This window comes from Danio rerio, chromosome 13 (assembly GCF_049306965.1).
Source record: "Danio rerio strain Tuebingen ecotype United States chromosome 13, GRCz12tu, whole genome shotgun sequence".
In the NCBI taxonomy this organism is placed as follows: Eukaryota; Metazoa; Chordata; class Actinopteri; order Cypriniformes; family Danionidae; genus Danio; species Danio rerio.
In genome coordinates this window covers 36,494,812-36,521,110 of record NC_133188.1, presented here as the reverse complement: position 1 = coordinate 36,521,110, position 26,299 = coordinate 36,494,812, and the positions used below count along the sequence as shown (strand labels likewise).

Genomic DNA, 26,299 nt, shown 5'->3' with positions numbered 1-26,299 from the left:
TATTAGCACAAGATTGATCTTATGATCAAATTCACTGTTTGCTCCACTTTTTCTACCAACCTTGGTTTCTAATATACACACTTTCACAATGTTTATTGCAGCTCAGATGAGGAGCTTGAACAAGGGGAAGGTAAACTTGTCTTTTTGCTACAGTACATACAAAATATTTTAATTCTCTTAAGAAGTTTTCAAACCCATCTTTACTCGGATTATTATGTTGGCTTGAGAAAGCCAACATACTGTTATGCTACTCTGTCCTTGAAAACAAACGTATCTCCTCCTAGGCCGTTCATGCCACAAGGCCCAAATGTGGTCAAAATGTGCCTTCTACATTCAAGATTGTTGCTATATCTCCTCATGCCTATAAGACTTATTGTTTTTTTAAATAAAAAATGTTAACTATTACATTTTTATAATCCGGGCATATAAAAAAATTATACAAGCCCCAAATTTGGCCAAAAGCTGTATTTAGATGCGTTCAATTTTGTTGCTATATCTTTAAGGTTTATCAGACTTATAGTTTTCCAATAAATAATTTTTAAGCATTATTTTTCTCAAAATATGGCAAGCCATTTTTGACTTAAACTCCACATTTTTTACGTATATGGCAAGCCATTTTTGCATGTATCCCTTTCACACTTATTAAGCATTGTATTTTCAAAAAAATACGGCAAGCCATTTTTACATAATGTTCATTGCCTTAGTCCCTTTATTAATCAGGGGTCGCCACAACGGAATGAACCGCCAACTTATCCAGCATTTGTTTTACACACCGAATGCCCTTCCAGCCGCAACCTAACACCAGGAATACATAATGTTCAAGTCCAGTTTTTGACACTCATAAAGACTGTCATAGAAACATTGGGGTTGATTAAGATCACTCATATTGCCAAGAAGCATTGATCTATCATCACTAACCTGTCAAATGTCCCCATAGCAATAAAACAGTATAACCTAGCAACCATTTAAAAATAGCAATATCTCTACATCAGAACATCGTAGGGACCTGGGCATTGGCTTGTTTGACTCATGCTAGCAAATGGGACTTCCTGTGTACTATGCATGGTAACAATGATAATGGAAGCCAAGTGCTAATAACGATTAGCTACATGCTATGAATGATTATCTAAATGCAATAACATATGCTAGAAATGCCTACTAAGTATTAGCATTTGAGCAACTGCTTAGCAACCACCTAACAATGCCATAATTGTTTTAGCAACTGCCTAGCAAGCACTTAGCAACCACCGCCGTGCTTCCTGCCAACTGCCATTCCCAGTCCTAGCGCGCAGTCACGTTGGCTTTCTCAAGCCAACATCAAAGTTTATCAATAAACTTTAGGTTCTAGTTATTTCAGAGTTATAAACTAAACTTTTCCCAGTAGCAGGCAGCCCTTCATCCATTGATGAGGTCTTGAATGGGGTGCTCAGTCTGCCGGAGGTGTCACGGAAGCAGTACCGCCTGAGTCCAAACCCAGCAGAGAACCAACAGCTGAAGAGCGAGTTCTACTACGAACAGGTTGTGATTTTGAGGAATGAAGTTTGGTTTAAAAAAAAAATTTCTTCTTCTTTCTCATTCATATGGTCTCTTGTTAAAGGCACCCAGCGCATCTCTCTGTGTGGCTATTCTGACACTACACAGTGATCATGCGGCCTGTGGGCAGCAGCTAATTGACCACTGCCGCTCACTATCCCGAAAACTGACCAATCCTGAGGTGGATGCACGTCTGCTGACTGATGTGATGCGGCAGCTACTGTTCAGTGCCAAACTCATGTTTGTAAATGCAGGATGCACACAAGAACCAGCACTCTGTGACAGGTGAGACATACTTTTACTTGTGTTCATAGAATTAGCCTTTTCATTTTGGAAGCATAAACTAATAGAGTGAGACAGAATTAAATTGCTAACAAAAATATTTTAAGGTTGAATTTATTTGATTAAAGTAATGAAATATAAATTCATTACTTTATGTATGTATATATATATATTATATATCTGTGATGACAATGCTTAATTTTCAGCTGGCTTTTCTCCAGAAATCCTTAAGAAAACTTCATAATAAGCAGATTCAAAATCTTATCGAGCCCCAACTTTTAAGACGCAAGTTTCTTTTACTTATTTTTTTTTTCATCCGCAGCTACATCAGTAAGGTGGATGTGTTAAAAATCCTGGTCACTGCCAACTACAAATACATTCCATCTCTGGATGATATTCAGGAAACGGCTGCAGTGACACGTCTGCGCAACCAGCTGCTGGAATTGGAATATTATCAGCTGGCTGTGGAGGTGAGAGATTTTGCTCAAGGTTTAAAGTATCAACCTAGCTGCTTTTCAAATTCATAATTTACTCAGCTTTAAGAGTATAAGACTTTTTTTTTAATAATGCGCAGGTGTCAACCAAGAGTGCACTGGACCCGAATGGTGTTTGGCAGGCATGGGCAATGGCATCTTTAAAGGCTGGAAATCTGAGTGGTGCCAGGGAGAAGTTTGTTCGCTGTCTGAAAGCACCAGTAGATCGAAACCAGCTAAACCACGGGCCGAGACTTCTGCAAGAGATTATCCAGCACCTGGAGTCCACCGTCAAACTCACCCTGAGCCAGGTATAAGAGACTTGGTTTAACAGGATTATTGACTTTCCTTACTGGATCTTTCCTAAAGCATTGTGTGTTTTTGTTGGATGTAGACGATGGATGAGGATATCCTGGCATCTCTGCGTGAGCTGGAAGAGGCTCTGTCTGATTCTGCTCCTCCAGAAGGCACGGAAAGTAAAGTTCAGCGCTGCAACTTTCATCAGGAGTGTCTGTTTTACCTGTTCACATACGGCACACATCTGAGCCTCATCAGCTTTTACCTGCGCCACGACTGCCTGAAAGATGCCCTCACCTACTTACAGAACAAGGTTCTGCAAACTGTGCACAGCATTTCCATTAAATTAGCTCCATGCTATAGGGTTAGCTGAAGCTTATCTGTTTTTTATAAAGTACTATAGAACTAGAGGCTTTTTTTTTCATTTATTCATTTTCTTTTCGACTTAGTCCCTTTATTAATCAGGGATCGCCACAGTGGAATGAACCGCCAACTTATCCAGCAAATGTTTTATGCAGTGGATGCCCTTCCAGCTGCAACCCATCACTGGGAAACACCCATACACTCTTATTCACACACATACTCTATGGACAATTTAGCTTACCCACTTGGCCTATAGCGCATGTCTTTGGACTTGTGGGGGAAACCGGAGCACCCGGAGGAAACCCATGCGAACACAGGGAGAACATGCAAACTCCACACAGAAATGCCAACTGATCCTGCTGAGGCTCGAACCAGCGACATTCTTGCTGTGAGGCACCACTGTGCCATCAGTTATTTTTTAATGCATTTAATTAAAGTGAGAATTATGAGAAAAACCATCAGAATCTGCAGAGACCGCAGTTCAGATTTTTTTGTAAGATGTAAACTCAGTATTTTCTGACCAATTTTTTAAAAGATTTTTATAGATTCTTTAGGAACATAAAACCAGTGAGAACAAAACAAACAAAATAATAATAATAATTATAAAAAAGCATATAAATATATGTAGATCTATATAACCATACATACATATGTATAAATGCATAAATACCTTTGTGTGTGTGTGTATGTATGTATGTATGTATGTGTATACAGTATATACACACACACACACACACACACACACACACACACACAAATGTATTTATGCATTTATACATATGTAAATATAAACATACATGCATAAACATATTAAATGAACTTCATCAAGAAAATAAGTAAATAAAATATTAAATATGAGGTTGGCAAATATAATCTCTCAATGATGCATAACCTCTAGAATTACGTAAATGTTAAATTATAGATAATGTTATTGTCATTGTGAAGAAAGCCAGCCATTTACTCCATTTTCAAAGATCTGTTTTTGTAATCGAAGTGCACGTGTCATTTTTTCCTATTTCCTCAACTTCTGCTATTATTTGGCCCATTCGTCTTTAGTTAGTGGGTCTTCTTAATATCTTTTCCGAGTTACAGCTGACCCAAAACTTTTAAACAGCATTGTGTATGTAATCTCTTTCTAATTTAAGCATGTTTTAATATAGGGAAAATATGATGTAGGGACAACTTGTTTGACTGCCTGTCAGTAGATCAGATTGAAATGGCATTTTTTTATTTTGCTTTTCATTTGACCTTTGTTTTTTATTTATTTCTTGTTGCTTTATATAAAAGTGTCAGTTAATACGAAAAATATATGTCTAAATATTCCCTCTCTCCATGTGTGTGTTTTAGGGCTGTTCGGATGATGTGTTTCTGGAGGGCATCTTTCAGCCCTGTCTTGAACGTGGACGTCTGGGTGCTTTACAAGGTCTGCTGGAAAATCTAGACCCCACACTGGAGACCTGGGGCCGATATCTGCTTTCAGCCTGTCAGCTACTGCAGCGCAGGGGACACTACCACTCTCTGTACCAACTCCAGCAGTTCATGATGGTACTTTAAAACAGCACACTTGTTCTTTCTGTTATGTCTGCATCAGCTTGCTGCAATACTTTTCTTTTTTCTATCTCTTTATAGGACCACATTCGTGCTGCGATGACGTGCATCCGCTTCTTTTCTCATGGTGCTCAGTCATACCTGCAGCTGGGAGAACAGCAGCGCTGGCTGATCCGGGCCAAAGAGCACCTGAGGACTTACCTACAGGAGCAACAGAGCCGCAGGAAATCTCACAGCTCCTCCTTCAGGAAGAAAATGAGCTCCACTGATGTCTCCAGGTGCCATTGATTTTCTGCTTTTGAGAATTGGTGTTTTTGATAAAAAAAAAGATAATTAAATGCATTCCCAGCAGTGTTGGTGCTCTCAAAGTGTTTACATACTCATATGTAAAAAAAAAAAAGGATGTATAAAATGTTTAAAAAATATATGCAGACACAGGGCCGGAGTGGGACTCATTTTCAGCCCTGGAGTTTCAACCAGACCGGCCCACCTCAGTTCATGACTGACTATATTAAAATAAGGTCATTTCCAATTCAGTTTCTAATGACACTATCACGTCTTTTTCAAGAAAACAGCTGAGTTAAAAATTCAAATGTTCGAAAGCCCTAACAGTTTATGTCTTACAATAAAAATGAAAAATAAAAATAAATAATAGTTTTCCCAGAGAGATTCGATCACGGGTCGGCGGCATCATAATGCAACGTGTTTACCACTGAGCAACAATATCGCTATTACAGCGAGAATAAAAAAGAAGTATTGAACTGTGACCCACAAGACACGGTATTACTTTCTATTGATGGCTTAATCTTTTTCTTCCCTGTTTAGATTTCTGATCAAGTTATGTCAGATTTATTAATGTAGTGAATCATCTGATTTTCATTGAGCAGGTGTATTATTCATTAATATTAATTATTCGAATTCGCTGTTTGGGGTCGAATGATGGTAGTGAGCGTTACATCATCATTAACGTTAGTTAACCTGCAGGCTGTATTTTGCTCATGGGGCTGTGAGAAAATAAATAACAAGAGCGGCGCTGCGGCAAAATAATGAATAAAAATAGTGAAGCTATGGTCAAATAAATAAATAGATGAAAAAAAAGTGCGACTGCTGAGAGTGCAAGCAGCTAGGGACACCGGCCCTCACAGCCAAAAAACCGGACCGGCCCACTGGGAATTCTCCTAGTGCTCCCGATTAGCCAATCCGGGCCTGTGCAGACATCATTATCATGCAAGTCTATAATACAATAATCTGATCATATTATTCATTGGTTACATATGACATCTGGTTAATTCCAAACCACATAGATATAAAAAGCTACTATTATTTAATTAATAGGCTATATTGAGTAAAGAGGACTGGATGTAAAAACGTTATATTCACATGTGCGTAATTATTCAGTATTATCCTTTCAATAAATGATTTTCAATTCATATTAAAATTAGGGATGTGCAGTTCTTCTAAATCGAATTGCAATCGAAATTCGAAACGTTGCAACTATTTAATCGCAAAAGGCTGCGATATAAAATATATTTATGTATTTGTTAATTTCCCCCGCCCAGAGCAAATGCGTGACTGCCGTCTATAGATGACAGTCTTACTAGCCAATTATGTGTGCACACTTACGTTCTGCCTGAAATATGCGGAACGCCCACAATAAAAAAAGAAAACGAACAGGAAAGCCCAGACGAGTGGGATAATGGCGTCTGCTGTTTCAAAAGCATTAATGGATGAATTAACATCATAGAAAAACAGCATTGGTAATATGGGAATATTTTGGTCAGACACCGAACAAAAACTGGTCATTTTTAAGAGGTGTCACTGAATTGTTGCTACAGATTACAGATTATTGACCTAAAGCTTGACTACAAAATTAAATCGCAATCGCAGTATCTGTTAAAAAAGTGCAGTTAGATATTTTTCCTCAAATCGCACAGCTCTAATATTAATTAATAATTTCATTAAAACATATAAATGATTAAATTATTATCGTTTACTCGCTCTCTGCCTTTCTTCTGTTCAACATTAAGGAAGATACAGTATACCTAATGTTGGAATAAGTGGTCTATTATTCCATGCATGTTCAATACAAACTCAGGAGGCAGAGATCAATTTAAAAAGTATTAGTAATTTATTAAATAGAAATGAATAATTCGATTAGGGCCCTGGGTCGCACAACTGTGTCTTATTGGTTATACGATGCTATCCAAGAGAACACACCAGGCGCTCTGCGAGTGTTTTCTTAGGACTCAAGATCCTGTTTATATTCACAGAAGATGGAGAAGGCAGGTTGTCTCCATCAGCTTTTCTGCACAATCTCTAGTTCCACTTTTCTGCACTGAAGAACTGGACCAGTTAAATGCACATGCTTAGAGACCTCCATATGCCCCAATATGTTTTCATAAATGGTTACACAGGATATCAGAAGCGAGAGACACACGGTATTTCTTTTTTTTCTGCTGCATATTTCTTGTTTAAGATATCTCTTTCTGCAAAATGCCTCATTAGAATGCAAAATACATCTCCTCAAGGGCCAGTTTCGGTTAACATATAATTTGACAGAGCATACAAAATATAGTATAGAGCAGGGGTCTCAAACTCAATTTACCTGGGGGCCGCAGGAGGCAAAGTCTGGGTGAGGCTGGGCCGCATAAGGGATTTCACAAAAAAAAGTCTTCAAATGTCATTATTAACAGTTTTAATTATTTCTTCTGAACATGAAGTGTCCTGAACATTAATAGAACATTGAATGAAGATTATGAACAGTTCTTCTGAACATGGCATCTTTTGCCTACTTCTTGCTGCCAGAGACTTGACAGCGCTTCTTCTCACAAATCTGAACCACATTTGGCTTTAGAGTGGAAGCAGTTGAGACCCTCAGTATGGCTTGAAGATGATCATCATTAAGTCTAGACCTGTCTAGACTCACTCAAAACTTCCATTCCCTCACCTAAAAAAAAGGCGTATATATGTATAAATAAAACACCCCACCCCACTCCAGTCACATCAGTCTGTACCAGTCTGTATCTACCTATAATATATATAAGATGCAGGCTGTAGCTAGGTAGGTGGCAGGCTGCAGATAGGTAGCTAAGTGGCAGGCAGGGGCGGGAACAGCTTACCTTGGTTCTGGCTGTCTTACCTACACTTCCCGCCCGTCACAGCGTCTAACAAAGGGGCGGGGTGCGTGGTGATGTCACCGGCATACCCGCCCCTTTGTTTACACGGCGGGCGGGAAATGCCAGTGACCGCTGTGTATGGATAGAATCAGCGGAGCGGGGAGCGCTCTCTCTCCCCGCTCCGCTGATTCTGTCAGTGTACAGCGGTCGGCGCGGGCCACAAAATATTGCACTGAGGGCCGCAAATGGCCCGCGGGCCGCGAGTTTGAGACCCCTGGTATAGAGTATAACAATATATATATATATATATATATTAAAGATTGACTGTAAGGTAAATGATTTAACATCTCTTTAGGTAAAGAAAACATAATAAAGAATCAAGGAATACGCTAATGAGAAATGAAAAAAAAAATCTATTTTCTACACTATGAATGCTTAAAAAAAGTAGCCATTGACTTCCTTAGTATTTTCGTTCATACTATGCATGTCAGTGAATGCTTTGTTTTCAAAATTCTTCAGAACACCTGGTTTTGTGTTTAGCAGAGGAAACAAATTCAGAAATATTTGGAACCACTAAGTGTGTGTAAATGGTGAGGATATGTTCATTTTTGATTGAACTATCCCTTTAAGGTGGTTCACTTGCAGGTAAAAATAGCTCAAATATAGGTGTAACTCACACTGAAACGACAAAAATGATAAAACGCTCATGAGAAGGATGCAGTCCTATTTAAAATAAATGTAAAATTAAGAAATAATCATTAGATCCATAGCATTTGGGGCAGCAGAGCAACAGAAAAATGGGTGAAGAAGAAAAGAGATTAACAGCAAAAGCATTTTAAATATTGAGGTGAAGAATTAGTATCGTTTTTTTTTCCATTGAAAATTATACATCACCTATTATTGAATATTTACGAATGAACAGTAGATATTAAGAATCATGCAGTTTTAAAAATCTAATCACAATATCAACTTGCATAAGTAGTGATGACAGAAGATGTTTGTTGCAGACACATTCACACAATCGAGCTGCAGCTGGAGGTGACACGATTCTTACACCGCTGTGAAAGCTCTCCGTCTAAAACAGCAGTCGGCTCCACCTACACAGGAAACAGTGCTCCTCCCACTCTGTTTGGAAACAGCCCTATGAAGGTGGACGTGGCCTGTAAGGTAAGCTAAAAGAAAAAGCATGCTCCGTTTCGAAAGGAGCACCAGAATAACAACAGACATTTGGAAATATGTGTGGGGAAATCTTTTACTTTTACATGATGCTTCACATCATAGGTCTCAAACTAGATTCCTGGATGGCCACAGTTCTGTTTTGCTCCAAACCTAATCAAACACAGCTGACATCTAACCAATCATGGTGTTCAAGACTACTAGAGACTATTAAGCAGGTGTGTGTTGGAGGTGGTTGAAGCTAAACTATGCAGAGCTGCGGCTCTCCTGGAATTGAGTTTGAGACCATTGCTTTACATGATTTTTCTAGGTAGCATTTAAAACAATTCATCATTTATATGATAATACATTTCTATTCAAAGTGTGGAAACTGTATCAGAACTGATGTTTAAAGTAAATCTCTACATTTTGTTTTTTCCTGGTCTGTATTATGTTTTTGTTTGAAAGTGTTTAACTGTAAGTATTTCCTTGAATGCATTGCACAGATTTCATTTTGAGATGGTTGCTTGTTTTGACACTAGAGTAACAGTGTGTTCAGTGCTCATTCTGGGGTATGTGGGTGTGTTTGTTTAACATTTGACACAAAACTGACAAATGATCGTTTTTGTAATATTTGAACTGAATGTTTTTGCAGTCCTCTAATGCTGTATTCACACTGCATGGCGTAAAAATGAAAAAAAAAAATGTATTCAGTATCCTGATATATAATTTGGTTGTCCGTCAGGTCTTAAAAAGTCTTAAATTTAAAAAAAAAATTTTAGGCCTTAAAAAGGCTTAAGTTTACAGAAATATTGTGTTGTAGTAGGTCTTAGATCATTCTAAAAAGGACTTAATTTTAAAAGTTGTCGAAGTAATGTTACCTAATCAGGCCAACATCTATCCAACCACCAACAATCCACCTAAATAAATAAATAAATAAATAAATAAATAAATAAATAAATAAATATATATATATATATATATATATATATATATATAAGTTTTTTTATTGCAGAGATGTTTATTTCACAACAGCTGTAAGACAATTTACAGCAATCTTTTTTTAAATAAATTCCCAAATCAGGAAAAGAAAACTAAAAACAATTAAAAAAATTCCTCATGATAATAACAGCAATTTATCCCATGTACAAAAAAAAAAAAAACAGAAGAAAGTGTTAGTGAACATAATATTATTAATAGGCATGAAACTTAAGGTCTTATAACAGAAACGCATTAGGTTGAATAAGAGTTTTCAATTGGACCAAAAGCAAACCAATATATTTTTTGATTATTTGTGTTTTTTTTTTGTTGTTGTAATAAATATACATTTAACATTTAAAATTGTAATTAAAAAAAAGAAGCGTTATGTTGAAAAAAAGGTTTAAGAGTTTTTTTGTTTTGACACATTAAAATATGTTGTTTAAGAAATGACTACATTTGTTTTTTTCCCAATTCCATTGGTCCAACTGGGTCATTACCAAAAATTCTTAGTGTTTAGTCCCATATAAGTCTAAAATCTCATTCATAATGCTCCTTAAAAGGTCTTAAAGTCTTCAATTTGACTTGATGAAGAAACCTGTATAACGCATCAGATTGTGAACAAAGTTTTAAAGTCGCTCAGTTTAGATTTTTTTGCTGTTTACACAAATGCAATATGATCCAGTTCAGTTTGCTTGTTTTTTGCTTGTTGCTTGTCAAAGGTTTAAGGTTGATATACTCACACACACACACACACACACACACACACACACACACACACACACACACATGAATACTGTGAAAATATTAGTAGGCTGTATTTAAAACAAGCATTTTCTATTGCAATATATTTTACACTCATCTCTGGTCTGCATGAATAATTTTTACACTGCATGTTTTGGATGTCTCCTTTGTCTGACATGCCCATTATAGGTTCTTTTCAGTCTGCTAATGAGCTGATGATCTGAATCAGGTGTGTTTGGTTAGGGAGACATGGAAAATGTGCAGAGCTGGTGGTCCTCCAGGAACGAGGTTGACAAACATGGCTTTACAGATATCAGCTGTGCTGCTTAATGTTTTTTGTGAAAGCTGTGACAACATTTTTGATGTAAAGAAACATTTCTCAAGGATTAATGTAAAGCAGATTTTTTGCTATTAGTTTTAACGTTTCTTTTTTAAAATAACTTAAACTTTGTTTAGAAAACAAAATTACTGACAAGAAAATTCTGAACAGAATAAAATCAAAATGATTTGACCTTGTAGTGTTGCTGTAGATGAAATCAGATTGAAACACACTGTGGCTGGATTTTGTGCAGGTGATGCTGGGAGGCAAGAACATCGAGGAAGGTTTTGGCATTGCATATCGAGTAATACAGGTGAGCAGTTCTGGCGCTCCACATAAAGCCCTGGTGTCATTCAGACATGACTCTGATTGCTGTTGTCGTTCTTGTGCTGCAGGATTTCCAGCTGGAGGCTCTGGCGGTCTACATCCGGGTGGGTCAGCGGCTGGTCCGGCAGCGGCAGTATTCCTCTGTGCGGCAGCTGCACAAATGTGTTGGAGAGTCTGGGACGGCCTCCAAACACGACTGTGACGCCATTGTGCTCAGCTGTGTGTCTGTGGCTGATAAGAGCCCTGCTGATGTGAGTCATCAACATAATGATCTCTGGGCTAATCGCACGCTATTAATAATGAATTCAATGATAATTACATTTGTAAATATTTCATGAAAAAGTATATGCTTATGTGCTTTATTTAGTGGTGAATATGTAATGTGTGTATTTAAATATAGTGTGTGTACTTTTTTGTGAAAGGTACTTTTGTGTAATTATGTATTTGTATAATATACTATATGGAATTAAATGTAGAAATTTAATAACAAATTATATATTACAAATATATAAATATATTACAAAAAAAGCAAAACTGTCCATATAAAAAAGACTAATTTAATTGCAGGTTTAAAATACTATATATATAGCTGTATATCAGCACTGTTGGGAGGCATGCATTGGCTCGAGGTTGTAGGTTGAGTGCCTTAGGCTATGTTCACACTGCAGGCCAAATGTGACCCAAATCTGATTTTTTTGCCAACATGTGCCTCAGCTCTCTTTTTGTCTTGATTAGCCCAAACCGCATGGAATCTGATCTTTTTAATTCAGATTTGTGCCACTTTCATATGCAGTGTTAAATCAGACACAGATCAGATGTTTTAGCAATGCGACCGCAGTGTGAACGGTTGTGTAGGATTTCATGTGAATTTACATGATCTTTGAGTGACATGCGTCATCATTCTGTGCTGCAATCATCATCTTCTACTCAGCAGAATAGTAGAATGACGCACAGGGCAATTAATTTACCACAGATGGTTGGTTGTTCCTTTTGAAAACAACTTTGAAGGCAAAACCGGTGCTTTTTAACCAATCAGGGGAGCATTTCCGAAAACTATGGATAGCCTGCTAAGGTTGCAAGGTCTGTCATTACAAACTTAGTTTGATGATTTGGCGTTTCCCAAATTCATCGCTTCAACGAACATTCGCAAACTGCGTCGCAAGTTTGTATGCTTACAACTACACCTCTGGAGCTGTAGTTAAATATTGTGTTTTATTCCCAGTTATCCCCCCTATGCCTTATTCGTTTAGAACATTCTAACATTTTAACTTAAAATGATTATTTTAAAAAATGCTTAAAAGTCATCACTCTTGGGTGTAATTTGCTTTTAAATTATTTTTACAGCGATCTTCCTATTGACAATTCATTACCTCTGAATTATAAGGTTCTGTCTGCGTTCTGAATGATTTGGAGATATTGAGCTTCAAAGATTTTGCATTCCAAAGCAATGTGTGTAACATAAATATATATATACATTTTTTTTTTTAATAAAAAGTCTTAAAATGTGAACAACTTATAAAAAACATCCATAATGTAAATACGTTGTCAATTAAAAAGAATATGTCAATAACTAAATTTTGACAAAAATTTCAGATAGAAGCATATAATTCCAAGGTGACTAATTGCGTTCTCTTCGCAGTGCACTTTAAAAACATTGTTATGGGCTCTATAGGTGACCTATTATTTAAAAGCAGAATTTATGTTACGTCTCCAAAGCTTGTGAAAACAAAAAACAGCATATGTAATGCTTTTAATTTATAGTTTATTTTATATTTTTAATTTATAGTTTTATTTATTAAGTATCTGTACTGTATATGACATGAGTCTGTTGGTTAGAACATTTTTTCAGTGGTTAACGTGTCAAATTGTAAAAGTAGAATTTTCAAAAAATAAATTAACAATATCCTCCTTAATAATTATTATCATCATCATCATCATCATCATCATCATCATTATTAATATTATAAAGCATGTGCGCAAAATACAATATAATTTGCACAAATGAAATCTGGGGTTCTTCTCTGAAGAAGTTGTTATTCCACCTCGTTTAGTGAACCATTGTGGGCGTTTTACATTATAACTAACGTGGTTTAAACGATGGATCTGCGACAGAGAAACACAGGTTTTGGGAAACACTTGTCACTACATCGTTCTTTTTCCAAACTATGCATTGTACTATAATAGTTCAGCCGTGAGTTACGTCGTTGTTTGGGAAACACACCCCTGGTTAACGATTGGGGCACAGGTTGAGAGTCAGACCTGAGAAAAAATCCAATTTGAGCACTAAGCTTTGCTGTGTGGACATAGCTTTAGTGCCGCAGCAGTACCAATATACACCCATATCGGTTATAGTGTGATAATGTGTTTATACAACAGTTTGACAGGATAATTGTGTATATCAAGAAGAAAATCAAACACGAAGCGTCTTAAAAACCCTTAAAAAAGACTTTTTTCCCCCATTTACATATATTCATAAAACATGCTATACGTATATACATTGTATATTACTATATAGAATTAATTTTTATAATATTCTTATATTTTATGAATAATGATTATTACAATAATGAATTATTTTGCTGCCTAATTTACAGGTTTAAATCTTTTTTTCTTTTGCCTAGGCTAAAGAACTCGAGACTCTGATTCTAGAGTGTAAGAATCCAGAAAACAAGGTGAGTTTTTATTTTTCATACTCTTTTTCTTTTAGAAGTGTTTTTTTCTCTTTCTCTCGTTCATCCACTTTTCTTTCTCTATCTGTGTAGATAAAGGCGTATCTGCAGTGCTCTAAGCTGAGGGCTGCGTATCTTCAGGCGGTGAAACTAAAACTTGTAAAAGCAACTCCACTGATACAAGAAGTGATGCGAGCAGCCGAGAGCTCAGGTGACTCTGTCATGCATGACATCTGCCGCCAGTGGCTCTCAGAGCATCAAGAGCCATCATCAAAACAAAGATAACCACTATCAATCCTGATTCTGATTGGTCACTGAAGTGTCCTGCTCTACTCTGATTGGCCAGAATCAGATTATAGGACAGGAAATCAATCACCTTTGTGCCACTTTTATAACATCATATTCATTCACATCGTAGTTTAGTTTAGAACCAGTCAAGCTCACAGAAAGAAAAAAAATAATCTGATGAAGGTTTGATTAAATGGCACAAGGCCTTTTAATCCATTGTACCATACTGGAAAGAAAACTATAATCTCTAACAGAGCTGGAACCGAATTCAGTACTACTTCAGTGTTGGACTGAGCTTTTTCTTCCTACCTCAGACTTAGTTTTCTCATCATATGTCAGAAAACCGATCACTGTGTCTAAATCTCATCCTAAAGGAACAAAGTCGCCGGCGTATTAATTCCTGTTTGGGTTCACGGTAAGTTTACTATGGTGTCACTGAAAATTAAGAATATAATCTTTATATTGGTCCTCATTCGGATGTGGTTGGACTACAAGAAACAGTATTAAAAGGGAATTTAGAAGGTGTGATCAAAGATATTATGATGAGCAAGCTCTAATCATAAATACTGTAAAAAAGGGACACAGCAATTTGAAAAATACTGTATCAGTGAAATATTGCTTATGTGTTTGACCCTACAGTCGGATTATGAGCGTCTGCGCGTATGTGTGTGTTTGTGTGTTGAAACTCTCTGACCCTCATGTAATTTGTAATATAAAGTTGAATCTGTGCGTTTGTGTAAATGTTGTGTAAAGTAAATCTCTTTAAAAAATGGACAGGGCGTTCACTCTGTTTTAGGGACATGTTAAATGTATTGTTCACTCAAAAATGAAAGGTCTTGTCATTAGTTATTCATCTCCATGTCATTTCAACCCTATACAAAGACAATTATATTTGGGACAGACGTCCAGGCAGACGTCCAAGACGTCCAAGGCAGACGTCATTGGAGAAAAATGAATTCACGGTATGAGGGAAAATGTATTTAGAGCTGTGGAGAAATGAAGAGACCACTGAATTTCTCTAAAACATTTTTCTATGAATAAAGTGACAAGGAGGCATTTACAGACATGTTTAAATTAATTTTTAGCCAATGCAATACTAATAGAGTTAAGAAATCAATATTTGGTGGAATAACCCTGATTTTTCACAGCTAAAACATGTTACATCTTTCTAGGACAAAAAAAAAAGTTAAATTTATTAAAAATTATTAAACTTAAATTACATAAAATGTCTTATCTTTTAATTTAAATTTGTAACACCAGATTGCTATAGAATAAACAAATCCTTACCTTTTAAATCAAAAGAAAATAATTCTGAAATTATCTCTTAATTTACCCCTATAATTGTATGCATGTACAGTATGTATCTGCACACAGGTGATTAAATGATGACAATTTTCATTTTTGAATGGAAAAATCCCTTTAAAGTGCTATTGTTTATTTTATTATTTTATTTTGAGAATAGAAAAAGACATGAAATAAATCTGCTCGCAAGGTCTATGCACATATTACAATGTATGCGACTGTTACAGACACTTTGCCAAAGAGACTGTATTAAATTCATTCAATCAGGGTGACAAATGTCAGCAAATGTACACTGAAGGGAGATATTAATTAAAACAGTAATTAAATTATATTTGTCTATCCAAAAATACTGACTTCTTATCTAACTAAATAAATGATTTCAGTTTTTTAGAATAATGTTTCATTTTTAAAACTTTTATTATTTTAATAATGACTCATCATTTGTTAATATTTCCTTGTGTATTTGTATTATTTAGCAAATGAAATAAAAAATACAAAAATGACACATTTTGTTTTGTCACTGTATATATTTAAATATTCGTCTCTGATTATGAATGTACCACAGTAGTCAAAAGCACATCTGTATAAAAGATTTCAATATGCAGCTTCATGTGAGAATACTGAGATGAGAATTAAAGCAGCGTTCAAAATACCAACACAATAAAACACGTTTTAAAATGCCTTACAGAGAGTTCCAGAGTAAAACCAACTCAAAACGTGCTTGTCACAAAGGCATTATAGAAGAAAATTGTAGGTTGTGCAACTGAAAGCCAATACAAAAACAAATACCTAACGAAAACCAAACAAATATCTAACGAAAGACATGAAAAATGATCGCTGAAAATGTTTGAGAATTAAGCATGGAGAAATAAAGCAGGTCAAATGAACGTTTCAGTCCCACTCGATGCCTAATAATTCACAGCTTACATCCCACAGTTTGCGCGCCGTTTCCTCGCTCCGTCCCTGAGGGGCCACAAAAGCAGGAGCGCAGTCACTGTGTGGGAGAGAAAGAGAGCGTCAACTGTGTGCCAATACCAAAGACACCATAAATTATTCAGCAGCTACAGTACAGGACAATATCTTTATTAAATTATGCAGGGCTCGAGGATAGCTGAGGAGTTTCCTGCTGGCCCAGCGGTTCAAATTTGAACTTGGCTTGATACAATAGTTTCTATTTTCATTATTTTTAAACATGTAACTAGTAATTTCTAGTGAATACGCTTAATATGATCTGAGTGACATTTCACAATTGTTGATTTTTCTAAGAAATGTTTACATTTAACCCATTTCCAACCGTTAAATAAATAGTTCACCCAAAGATGTAAATTCTGTCATCATTGAATCATCCTTCTGCTTTTCCAAACCTGTTTGAGTTTCTTTCTTCTGTTGAACACGAAGATATATTGAAGAATGTTGGGGAAAAAAGCAGCCATTGATTTCCATTGTATTTTTGTTCCTAACTTCCTACTATGGATGTCAATGGCTGCTTTTTTCTACATTCTTCAGAGTATCTTGTTTTGTGTTCAACATTTTCAAGTGAACTATTCCTTAACAAGGAAACTGGCCAAAATTGGTATTTTTACATAATTAGTTTCAAGCCAATAATTTTCATAAAACAAGATGAGGAAAGAAACCTCAAGACATTTCATTTGGAAATCCAGTGATAACCATTCTATTATAAAAAAAACCCACGGCTAAAAAAAAAAAAAGAAACTATGCCTGACAACCTTATCAGTGAGCAGGCTTCCAGGCACTACAGTATTTGGTGTCAGAATAGGCAAAGGTGCCCATTTGTGATAGTTTGGTTAAGGAAAATTGTGATAATTGTGCAGTGGAACCTGGGATGTATTATTCACTGTGACTGTAGGGCCACAGTGCAACAAATCACCAGCAGCTACAACAGGGGTGACCAGGTTAAAGTGTCACAGTGTGAAGTATATTGCAGTCTTTTGTGTATGGGCCTCACATCAAAGGCTGAACATGACATTTTAGGCCCCTTGTCACAGAAACAAAATCCATAACTGCTGTTAGGCTTCTGTATATTGTTCCAGAGACTAGCTAATTCAGCGAATTGCTTTTGGCTGCTGTTTCATGGTATAAAGGATGTCTTAAGTAGATGTCCATAATGTGATGGCATCAAAACAAATATAAACACATTTTAATGGTAGTGTAGGCTAGACTTCTACATTTAACACTCCCTGATTATTTCTCTTTATCTTTACTATATAGTATGGAAGTACGCAAATTTGAATGCAGCCTAGCACTCTATAGAGCAGGGGTCTCAAACTCAATTTACCTGGGGGCCGCAGGAGGCAAAGTCTGGGTGAGGCTGGGCCGCATAAGGGATTTCACAAAAAAAAGTCTTCAAATGTCATTATTAACAGTTTTAATTATTTCTTCTGAACATGAAGTGTCCTGAACATTAATAGAACATTGAGTGAAGATTATGAACAGTTCTTCTAAACATGGCATCTTTTGCCTACTTCTTGCTGCCAGAGACTTGACAGCGCTTCTTCTCACAAATCTGAACCACATTTTACTTCAGAGCGGAAGCAGTTGAGACCCTCAGTATGGCTTGAAGATGATCATCATTAAGTCCAGACCTGTCTAGACTCACTCAAAACTTCCATTCCCTTACCTAAAAAAAGGCGTATATATGTATAAATAAAACACCCCCACCCCACTCCAGTCACATCAGTCTGTACCAGTCTGTATCTACCTATAATATATATAAGATGCAGGCTGTAGCTAGGTAGCTAAGTGGCAGGCAGGGGCGGGAACAGCTTACCTTGGTTCTGGCTTGCGCGAGTTCCCTCCTTCCCGCCCGTCACAGCGTCTAACAAAGGGGCGGTGTGCGTGGTGACGTCACCGGCATCCCCGCCCCTTTGTTTGCACGGCGGGCGGGGAATGCCAGTGACCGCTGTGTACGGATAGAATCAGCGGAGCGGGGAGCGCTCTCTCTCCCCGCTCCGCTGATTCTGTCAGTGTACAGCGGTCGGCGCGGGCCACAAAATATTGCACTGAGGGCCGCAAATGGCCCGCGGGCCGCGAGTTTGAGACCCCTGCTATAGACCCTTTTCACAAGAGTGTTATGACATGTTTAATGGTCATCAGCATCTTAAATCCTTGAATTTTTTAAATATATATATATTTTTTTTACCCATATAAGCATTTATATGTATTTATGTATGTATTTTATCATCTTTGCGTTAAATAACAAATGTTTCTAATGCACGTTTATGGGGCAGGACAGTAAATATGACGTTGTTTTCTTGTCTGGCTGCCGTTATCAGTCTCAAACTATTTTCATTTTTCTGAAAGTCTTGATAACACCATTGTGGAGCTTTTTTTTCATTATTTTAGCAAAAAGGGTTGTAAAAAAATTGTTGCACTTCCATTCACTGCGCTCAAAGGTAATGCGACTATGATGACCTCCGCTACTGAGAAACCTGGAAATGTGAAAAGGGTCCATTTTATATTGTATGCACTACTATGTAAAAGTTGAGAACTGCTGTTTTAATAACCGCACCCTTGCTGATACAGTTTATTAATATCCAGCATGTGTTAAATAATGTGTGTCTTCCATGACAAGCGTTCTGGAGTTTGCCGTACCTGAAATGTTTGCCTGAGATTGACTGGAGCTCCTCAGCGACGGCGCAGTAGATGGAGGTCTGAGCGCCTTCTTTCGGGGATTTCAGGAACATCGAGAAGAAAGCGAACAGCAGGGACATCAGCGTAGAATGACGCACCAGCTCTGACCTCACCGTTCCAGGATGCACAGAGTTCACAGTCACATTCGACCCTGATCATCACATACAAGTCAAACTCACATTTTCTGCAGGTACCATTTCAGTTATTCATGTCGAATCATTATTTGAGTTACCCTGGAGTCTGCGCGCCAGCTCACGAGTGAAAAGCACGTTAGCGAGTTTGCTCTGGCAGTAGGCAAGTCCGCTGTTGTAGCTGCCCTGACTGTGCAGGTCGTGGAATCGAATCCACCCGAAGTTATGTGCCAGGGAGGAAACGACCACGATTCGTGAAGGAGCGCTACGCTTCAGCAGACCAATGAGGAGATACGTCAGCAGGTAGTGACCTGGATGAAAAAAAGGATTATTTACAATATTTTTGTCATAATTTTTATATGCTGAAATGTGCTCATGTAATGCTAGTTTTATTTTATTTTTTGGTCATTTGTTAATATACAGTTGAAGTCAAAATTATTAGCCCCCTGTATAAATTTTTTTCCCAATTTCTGTTGATTTTTCAACAAATTTCTAATCATAACAGTTTTAGTAATTCATTTCTAATAACTGGTTTATTTTATCTTTGCCATGATGACAGTACATAATATTTTACTAAATATTTTTCAAGAAACTTCTATACAGCTTAAAGTGAAATTTACAGGCTTAACTAGGTTAATTAGGTTAAGCAAGTCATTGTATAATGATGGATTGTTCTGTAGACTATCAAAAAAATAAAGTGCTCAATAGGGCTAATAATATTGACCTTAAAAAATGACTCAATAAAAAAAGGCTTTTATTCTAGACAAAATAAAACAAGTAAGACTTTCTCCAGAAGAAAACATTAGGAAATACTGTGAAAAATTTATTTGAGAAATATTTGAAAAACAACAAAAAAAAGGCTGATAATTTTGACTTTAACTGTATATTTTTAATACCTCATTTGAGTTTAAATGTATGATCTTTCTATTCCTAATGCTGTTGGCGACCAAATTCTTATTTTAATTATATGACTTTAATAAAATTCTTTTGTTTAAATGCACTAAAATATATTATCTATAACACTGAGAAATTGATGTAACAGAGGCCAGTTAGCGAAGTGCTATGCAGGTAAACTTCACTCCTCTGACCTCCAAAGTTGCTCTAGCAACAGACACTAAAGGTCATGGTCTTTAGCCTCCTTTTACAGCAACCGACTCCCATGCAAAGAATCACCGGTTCGATCCCCTCTCAGATTGGGTTGTGTGCGGTAGGATTGGTGAGGTACATGTGGGGACTCGTCCTGGATGGGGTGAGTAATGAAGGCCAGCTAGTAAAGTGCTATGCAGGTAAACCTCACTCCTCTGACCTCAAAGAGATCATGGTCTTTAGCCTCCTTGTTAGAGCAACCGACTCTCCCATGCAAAGAATCGCTAATTTGTTCCCGGCTCAGACTGGGTTAGTTGCAGTAGGACCGGTGGGTTACATAGATTAAAAAAAATCTATATAATAATTTTTTTAATATACATTTAAAAATATATTTTTAATAGTTTTAGCTTTATTTCAGGAAACAAAATTGATTTTGAAAGTTTTTTAAGGTTTAATTATCAACAACACTGGAAGCTTCCATCTTAGGTCAATTCTGAAACTGTGAACTTTAATATTTCTCTAAATATCTTAATAATGCCATGCAAAAACATACCTATTACCTGAAAGTTATCACTAAATCACATCTTAAATAGGCGTCCTAAAATAATTATTGTCTGTAGTGTTGTAGTCTCAGCTTCAGATGTCACGGCAAGCAACGGCCATGGACCTTTGACTAAATGTCTGATACATATGGCACACTTTCCTGGAATACTTTCGCCATCGTCCTCTGATTTGCTTAAATATACAGGATTACTTAGAGTGGAGTGTGCAGCAATCTTCATCACCTGGAAGTAAGACTGAGCGAATGAAAAAGCTGCCAATCTATGTTTATATTGATGAAATGGCTCATTAATTAACCTATAACTTTCTGAGACAGTCATGAATCAGTGATTTTCTGCCTGCACAGCTGTCTGTTATTGTGAGGATAACTGTGTGACGATGAGCATTTATCAATTTGACTTAAATTCTAGATTATTAAAAAGTATACAATACTCGCTGTTCCACCTGTGATGTCAACAAACACGCAGGTATGCTTATATTCTTGCTTTTTTCTAATGGTAGTGAAAACCGTTAAATATTGTGTCTTTTTGCTCACGAAGATCAGAGAAACACATCATTCAGATTGGTAACTGTTTTTTATGTGGATGAGGAATGATGCTGCTATTCTGAGGACAGTTCCACTCTCCAAAACAGTGCAGCACGAAATGAAACGTGATTGATTGATTAACCATTCAGTCGGACCAAGTTGGCCAAAGTTCCCAGAACTTCAGCCATCAGTCTAAAGTTGGCGACATGAGAATAGCAGTGTTATGGCCATTTTTTTTTTTTTTTACAGTAATGCAGCAATGTTTCTTACAGGGATAGCTCACCCAAAAATACTAATTAGCACTTTTTGCTCACCCTCAAGTGGTTCCAAACATTTATGTGTTTCTTTTGTATGTTGTGCACAAAAGAAGACATTTTGAAGAAATCAAATAGATTCGTAGCAGGAACAGCAAATCCTATAAGTCAAATAACAGGTTTACAGTCTCTTCACAATATCTTCTTGTGTGTCCAATCAGGAAAGAAACTCTTGAAGGTTTGTGACAAGTGAAGAGAGAGTGCATTATGACAGTTTTCAGTTTTGGGTGAACTACCCCTTTAATTTATACAAAAAAATCATGTCTCACTTTGCTATTTAATACAGATACAGATAAATACAACTATTATTAAAACTCACCAAGATGATTGACCCCGATCTGCATCTCAAATCCATCAGCAGTTTTCATATAAGGACACATCATGACACCAGCATTGTTGATGAGGATGTGCAGGTGATCCACCTCTGAATGAAGAAAAAAAAAAGTATTAACTGTAAATAAACTCAAATATCTGAGGGTTATCTACAGTTTGCCATTTCTGGTGGTCATAAATCAGCACCTCTGAGGAATCTCTGTGCGAAGGCTCTGATGGAGCAGCAGTCCGCCAGGTCTAGCTCTCGCACCTCCACTTTTGCTCCTCCCACTCTTGTGCGGATCTCCGCCGCCGCCTCCTCTGCTTTCTCCAAATCCCGACACGCTAGAATCACTCGAGCTCCTGGAGGAACAACAGCGAGACCATCAATCTGTATTTACAACCGCCTTACAATTTAAAATGATTTAAGTAGTCATTTCTGGAAAAAACAAGTTGTTCAGGATTCACTTGGACTGACCTCGAGAAGCCAAATCCAGAGCTGTTTCTTTTCCAATTCCTGAGTTTGCTCCTGTGACCAATGCAACTTTTCCATCTAACCGCACTGTGGATCGACATGATCCTCCTGCGGCGTATTTCCTGCGTAAATGTTGTGAAATCTGTCAGCTTTTTTCTAAAGACACTCAAAATGAGTTCCAAGTATTAGAATAAGCTTCATCATCAATCAATCAACAAAGCAAGAGACAACAGTCACCCATCATCCCAACCATCATCCCTCCCCCGGGTCCTGTTTCAGTAAGGAGGTCCAACCAACTCGGAGTTTAAACTTGAACTTGACTTATGAGAGATTAAAAAGTTTAATCTCAGAGTTTTCTGTTCAGAACAGCTGATCTGAGTTAGGTCAATCAAGTCTGAGTAGACTAAATCAGAGTTAAGCGGGCACAACGCGACTATAAAAAGGCATTATCAATGGAGTGCAGGTATTACGAGTCACCATGACAACATCTGAAAAAAAAAAAAAAAAAAAGAGAGATCAGCATTTCTTTCTCCAGCTGAACTTGATGTGCTCATGCAAAGTTAAAGCAAATCTGAGCATATATTTAAAAAAAAAAAGCAACACCACTGCATCAGCCAAACAGAGACAGGTAGTGTGGGAAAATATAGGTGCTCAAGTTAATACACAAGTTTACATTTAAAATGATTAAAGTATGTAAATATTTAAGTATAATAAAAGAATACGTAATGTAATGTGTGAGGTTTATTGACTTATCTCTTGAAACGTGGGGAATTGGCTGTAGTTTTGAAGGTATTTCAGATGTAATTGCATTAAATTACTTAAAATAGGCAACTGCATAGTTTCTACAGTGGCGCAGTAGGTTGTGCTGTCGCCTCACAGCAAGAAGGTCGCTGGTTCGAACCTCGGCTCAGTTGCCGTTTCTGTGTGGAGTTTATATGTTCTCCCTGCCTTCGTGTGGGTTTCCTCCGGGTGCTCTGGTTTTCCCCACAGTCCAAAGACATGCGGTACAGGTGAATTGGGTAGGCTAAATTGTCCGTAGTGTATGAGTGTGTGTGGATGTTTCCCAGAGATGGGTTGCGGCTGGAAGGGTATCCGCTGCATAAAAACTTGCTGGATAAGTTGGCGGTTTATTCCGCTGTAGCGACCCCAGATTAATAAAGGGACTAAGCCGACAAGAAAATGAATGAATGAATGAATGAATAGTTTCTACAACAAATTTGACAAAATAAGAATGCAGATAACCTTAACTTAATGTTCAGTGGAAATGTTTAATTTAAGGCTTCCAGTTTTACACATGTTGATCGGTTTAAGATTCAATTTCTAAAATTGAGTTTTTAAAAGTCCACTTGTTATTAAGCGCACTTTTTTATTAAGTTGTCGAGGTTGATATGACATTTAGAATCTAAGCAGTACTAAAAAAATGTTTTTAGAAAGAGTAATAATCCCAATTATTTAGTTACAGTACATGTCACTGTTGATGGTCAGTGAATTTAAGATAATTATTCATTAAAAAAAGGACTAGCCATTCTTATAACTTTGTTATTTGTGTGACTGAAATGTAGTCCATGAATGGCTAAGGTGAGAAATACTGCTTTATCTTTAAAACAGGGGAGAAGACCGGCAGAAACTCAGAGTTTAGAGAATAAAACCTGCTCCTGACTCCTGCTTTCTCGAGTTTGACCCAGAGTTTCTCTCATTTCAGAGTTAACATGCTCTGAGTTTTCACTTAACCTGCTTTCTGAAACGGGGCCCTGGTCTGCTAGCAGATCATGTTTAATACCCTTTTCCTCAAGAGTTTTCATTTGACCAAACCAATGATTCCCCAACAGCCTAAGTTGACCTTTTTCTTGGATGGCTCCTAAATACTCGAATTCAGGGGTGGCCAATCCTGTTCCTGGAGATCTACCTTCCTGCAGATTTCAGTTGCAACCCTTATCAAACACACCTGTCTGTAATTATCAAGTGGATTTCAGGTCCTAATTAATTGGTTCAGGTGGGTTTGATCAGGGTAGGAGCTAAACTGTACAGGAAGGTAGATCTCCAGGAACAGGATTTAGCACTCCTGCTCTAATTGGCCTTTTTTTGGACCTTTCCTAAACACCTGCATCCATTATCTAATGCAGGGATGGGCAAACTTGATCCTCGAGGGCCGGTGTCCCTGCAGAGTTTTGTTCCAACACTAGTCAAACACACCTAAACAAACTAATCACTGTCTTAAGGATCACTAGAATCTATAAGCAGGTGTGTTTGATTAGAATAGGAGCTAAACTGTGCAGGACACCGGCCCTCCAGGACCGAGTTTGCCCACCCCTGATCTAATGGGTCATCCCAACCGCTTATTATATTGGTGGAATATAGCTCATATTCAATGATCCTTTTTGGCAGATGCAGGTGTTCACTTATCTTAACCCTCTCATTAACCTTAGTCACCTTAGCTGAACTACTGGTGTTTAGCATCTCTTAACTGACATCTTTAAAAAACACTTTCAGATACCCATGATGATGCATTAAACGTGCATATTGATCATTGATTAATAACAACTGAATATTCATCATTAAACAAATAGATATGGGGTGGCGCAGTGGGTAGCACTGCTGCATCACAGCAAGAAGGTCACTGGTTCGAGCCTCGGCTGTGCCAGTAGGCATTTCTGTGAAGAGTTTGGATGTTCTCCCCGTATTGGTGTGGGTTTCCTGCAGGTGCTCCGGTTTTCCCTACAGGTCCAAAGACATGTGGTATATGTGAATTGGGTAAGCTGAACTTTCCGTAGTGTATGTGTGTGAATGAGTGTGTATGGGTGTTTCTCAGTGATAGGTTGCAGCTGGAAGGACATCCACTGCGTACAACATGCTGGATAAATTGGTGGTTCATTCCGCTGTGGTGACCCCAGATTAATAAAGGGACTAAGCCGAAAAAAAAATTAATAAATGAATGATAAAAACTCAACATAAACATTACAATTTAATAACAACCATCTGCATATAGTCTACATTGAATTATTTTATGTAACTGACGAAGGACAGTTAAACTCGAGGTGTAACTCCGCCTCATCACATCGGGTGTGCTTTATTTTCTAGTATATTTCTTGTTCATCCATCCAGCATGCCTGTCAAGACACTCGTCCCACGCAGAAAGCGATCGCCAATCCATCAGAGCCAATGAAGCAGCGCGGTTAGCAGAGGGGCGGGGTGGCTCCGCCTATACTGTCATTCTATTGGTCGATTTCTGGAGCAGATCATGTCAAGTGGAGGCGGGTCCGCAACGGGACAACCTTAATCAATATCCAGCGCGTTCTACATCCAAATAATAAAAGCATTGTTGATGCGTAATGTAACGTAATGTAGATTACGTAGAAATTCGAGTTCAGATGTGATCGTTTAATACCATTACAGGACCCTGCACGGGGCTGTACGCTTCAGTGGTGGCTGTGGTTTCTGCTTTAGTCTTTTACATCATGTTTTCATCCCAACTGGACACTGTGCTCGTTTCACCACAGATTGAATGTATTGCTAGTATAGTCGTTCATCATATCATAATGTCATTTTCATATCTCTCATGCTATAAACGACATGACTTACCTGATCTGAGGAGAAAGCAGCCTTAAAATCAGCGCGACGAGCCCTAAACCCGCCGCGAACGCCACGAGCGCGAGCATCATGACACTGCTGCTGCTGCTGTAACTGTACTGTACTCCAGTCTGTCTCTGTCCGTCCGAATGTGTTCAGCAGCCTCCCACTCACATCTACAGCTGTGCTCCCGGGGAATGATGGGATTGTAGTTTTCATTGTCTGCACCTGCACAAAAATGTTTCCTGAATGGTCATTAATTTGTTGCTGAAAATGATTGTA

At 37.6% G+C, this 26,299-nt stretch overlaps 2 protein-coding genes across 6 annotated transcripts in view; one reads left to right on the top strand and one right to left on the bottom strand.

Moving 5' to 3' along the window:
* The window catches only part of zfyve26 (zinc finger, FYVE domain containing 26), a 49,169-nt gene extending 33,275 nt beyond the window's left edge, over positions 1-15,894 (top strand). For 2 of the 4 annotated variants that reach the window (XM_073919323.1, XM_003199733.7), the window contains 13 exons: positions 102-130; positions 1,382-1,518; positions 1,598-1,818; positions 2,138-2,285; positions 2,390-2,599; positions 2,683-2,898; positions 4,296-4,493; positions 4,578-4,774; positions 8,620-8,779; positions 11,062-11,121; positions 11,204-11,386; positions 13,757-13,807; positions 13,898-15,894. In XM_073919323.1, coding sequence (XP_073775424.1) covers positions 102-130; positions 1,382-1,518; positions 1,598-1,818; positions 2,138-2,285; positions 2,390-2,599; positions 2,683-2,898; positions 4,296-4,493; positions 4,578-4,774; positions 8,620-8,779; positions 11,062-11,121; positions 11,204-11,386; positions 13,757-13,807; positions 13,898-14,089 — 2,002 coding nt within the window. In that variant the 3' untranslated portion in view covers positions 14,090-15,894. The remainder of the gene's footprint in view (positions 1-101; positions 131-1,381; positions 1,519-1,597; positions 1,819-2,137; positions 2,286-2,389; positions 2,600-2,682; positions 2,899-4,295; positions 4,494-4,577; positions 4,775-8,619; positions 8,780-11,061; positions 11,122-11,203; positions 11,387-13,756; positions 13,808-13,897) is intronic. The other 2 variants (XM_073919324.1, NM_001305560.1) reach the window with 2 other exon arrangements.
* Positions 15,895-15,901: 7 nt separating this feature from the next.
* Positions 15,902-26,179, bottom strand: rdh12 (retinol dehydrogenase 12). Of its 2 annotated transcripts, none has more exons than XM_073919497.1 (7): positions 24,784-26,170; positions 22,454-24,162; positions 22,183-22,338; positions 21,983-22,087; positions 19,278-19,487; positions 19,007-19,196; positions 15,902-16,388 (listed from the first exon to the last, which is right to left on the bottom strand). In XM_073919497.1, exons 4-7 carry the CDS (start codon positions 22,044-22,046, stop codon positions 16,286-16,288), a joined length of 567 nt encoding a protein of 188 aa, XP_073775598.1. In that variant the 5' UTR covers positions 22,047-22,087; positions 22,183-22,338; positions 22,454-24,162; positions 24,784-26,170; the 3' UTR covers positions 15,902-16,285. The 2 variants fall into 2 exon arrangements, with proteins under 2 accessions (XP_073775598.1, NP_001002325.2); NM_001002325.2 differs by having other exon boundaries at positions 15,907-16,388; positions 22,454-22,572; positions 26,030-26,179.
* Between the last annotated feature and the right edge of the window lie 120 nt (positions 26,180-26,299).

Excerpts from the sequence above, each read along its gene's own strand:
- rdh12 (NM_001002325.2), bottom strand. The coding sequence starts at position 26,109 with ATGATGCTCGCGCTCGTGGCGTTCGCGGCGGGTTTAGGGCTCGTCGCG. Across the intron at positions 22,088-22,182 it reads CGCACAGAGATTCCTCAGAG|AGGTGGATCACCTGCACATC; the intron begins GTGCTGATTTAT and ends TTCTTCATTCAG. Across the intron at positions 19,488-21,982 it reads GATCGGGGTCAATCATCTTG|GTCACTACCTGCTGACGTAT; the intron begins GTGAGTTTTAAT and ends TTTTTCATCCAG.